General features: G+C 36.6%; 1 protein-coding gene across 2 annotated transcripts in view; it reads right to left on the bottom strand.

Moving 5' to 3' along the window:
* Positions 1–421: 421 nt before the first annotated feature.
* LOC115222921 (mucin-5AC-like) overlaps positions 422–1,135 on the bottom strand; it is a 42,342-nt gene continuing 41,628 nt past the window's right edge. For both annotated transcript variants that reach the window (XM_029793316.2, XM_029793314.2), the window contains one exon: positions 422–1,113. In XM_029793316.2, coding sequence (XP_029649176.1) covers positions 593–1,113 — 521 coding nt within the window. In that variant the 3' untranslated portion in view covers positions 422–592. The remainder of the gene's footprint in view (positions 1,114–1,135) is intronic.

Below are 1,135 nucleotides of genomic sequence, written 5' to 3'. Positions count from 1 at the left end.
TGCATCTTAAATGCCACATGCTATTTAGTAATAGTTATCAATCATTAGCTATCAATCATTAGTTATCAATCATTAACTACTACCAGCGCAAATGAACTAATCGAACTAATCTGTTCATTTGCGCTGGTAGTAGTGTTAACTTTCATCGGAAACAATTGCTTTTGTGGCTGAAACCTTGCGGATCTATTTTTAGTGCTAGAGTAGACCACATGGTGGTCACTCTCTTATATTTATGTATATATATATATATAATATATATATATATATTATATATATATATATATATATATATATATATATATACACACACACACACACATACATACATATACATACATATATAGAAGATTTGTGTGGATTATATTTGGCAAAGAAGCTGTAGTTTTGTGGTTTTCATTTTTTTTGTAGTTGGTGTTTCCTCTCTTTCTTTCTTTCTTTCATTTTTTTTTTGTTTTTTTTTTTTACCAACCAAATTTTCACCAGAACCTTTCATGTATAAAATTTAACAAATCATCTTGTTCTTGAGCATTGACTGGAAGGCAATAAGTGTCAGCAGTGAAGTTTTTTGAGCAAAAGTGCCACACGGTTTACCTTATAACTGTTCATAGTCTGGTGTAGGTTTACGGAAACGGTAGAAGAGATAGATGAGAGCCAGAAGCAAGATTGCAATAGCAATGCCTGCTGCAATTCCACCACCAAACGAACCACCATCAAATGAGCTCTTTTCAGTTGTACCCGGCGCTACACTGCTTGTGACTGTAGTCTTGTGGTTAGTTGTTTCATGTCCCGGAGTAGCTGTTGTGTGGTTTCCAGGAATGGGTGTTGTGTGGTTTCCAGGAGTGGGTGTTGTGTGGTTTCCAGGAGTGGGTGTTGTGTGATTTCCAGGTGTAGCAGTCGAATGGTTACCTGGAGAACTTGTAGACTGTGTTGGATCATCTGTATGGTTCCCATGGGCAGTAGTGGTAACATCATGATGTGTGCTGGCTGTGTGTGTTGTCTTGTGATCTGTGGTCTCCGTATGAACATCAGTTGTTGATATTAAATGTGCAGTGGTAAGTCTTGCGGTTGTGATTGAAGGAGAATGTTCAGTAGATATAACAGAAGTACTTTTCTCTGAAATTATACAAGAAACAAA

The sequence above is a fragment of the Octopus sinensis genome, linkage group LG21 (assembly GCF_006345805.1).
Source record: "Octopus sinensis linkage group LG21, ASM634580v1, whole genome shotgun sequence".
In the NCBI taxonomy this organism is placed as follows: Eukaryota; Metazoa; Mollusca; class Cephalopoda; order Octopoda; family Octopodidae; genus Octopus; species Octopus sinensis.
Note: the sequence above shows the minus strand (reverse complement) of the source record. Positions and strands in the feature narration are given on the sequence as shown.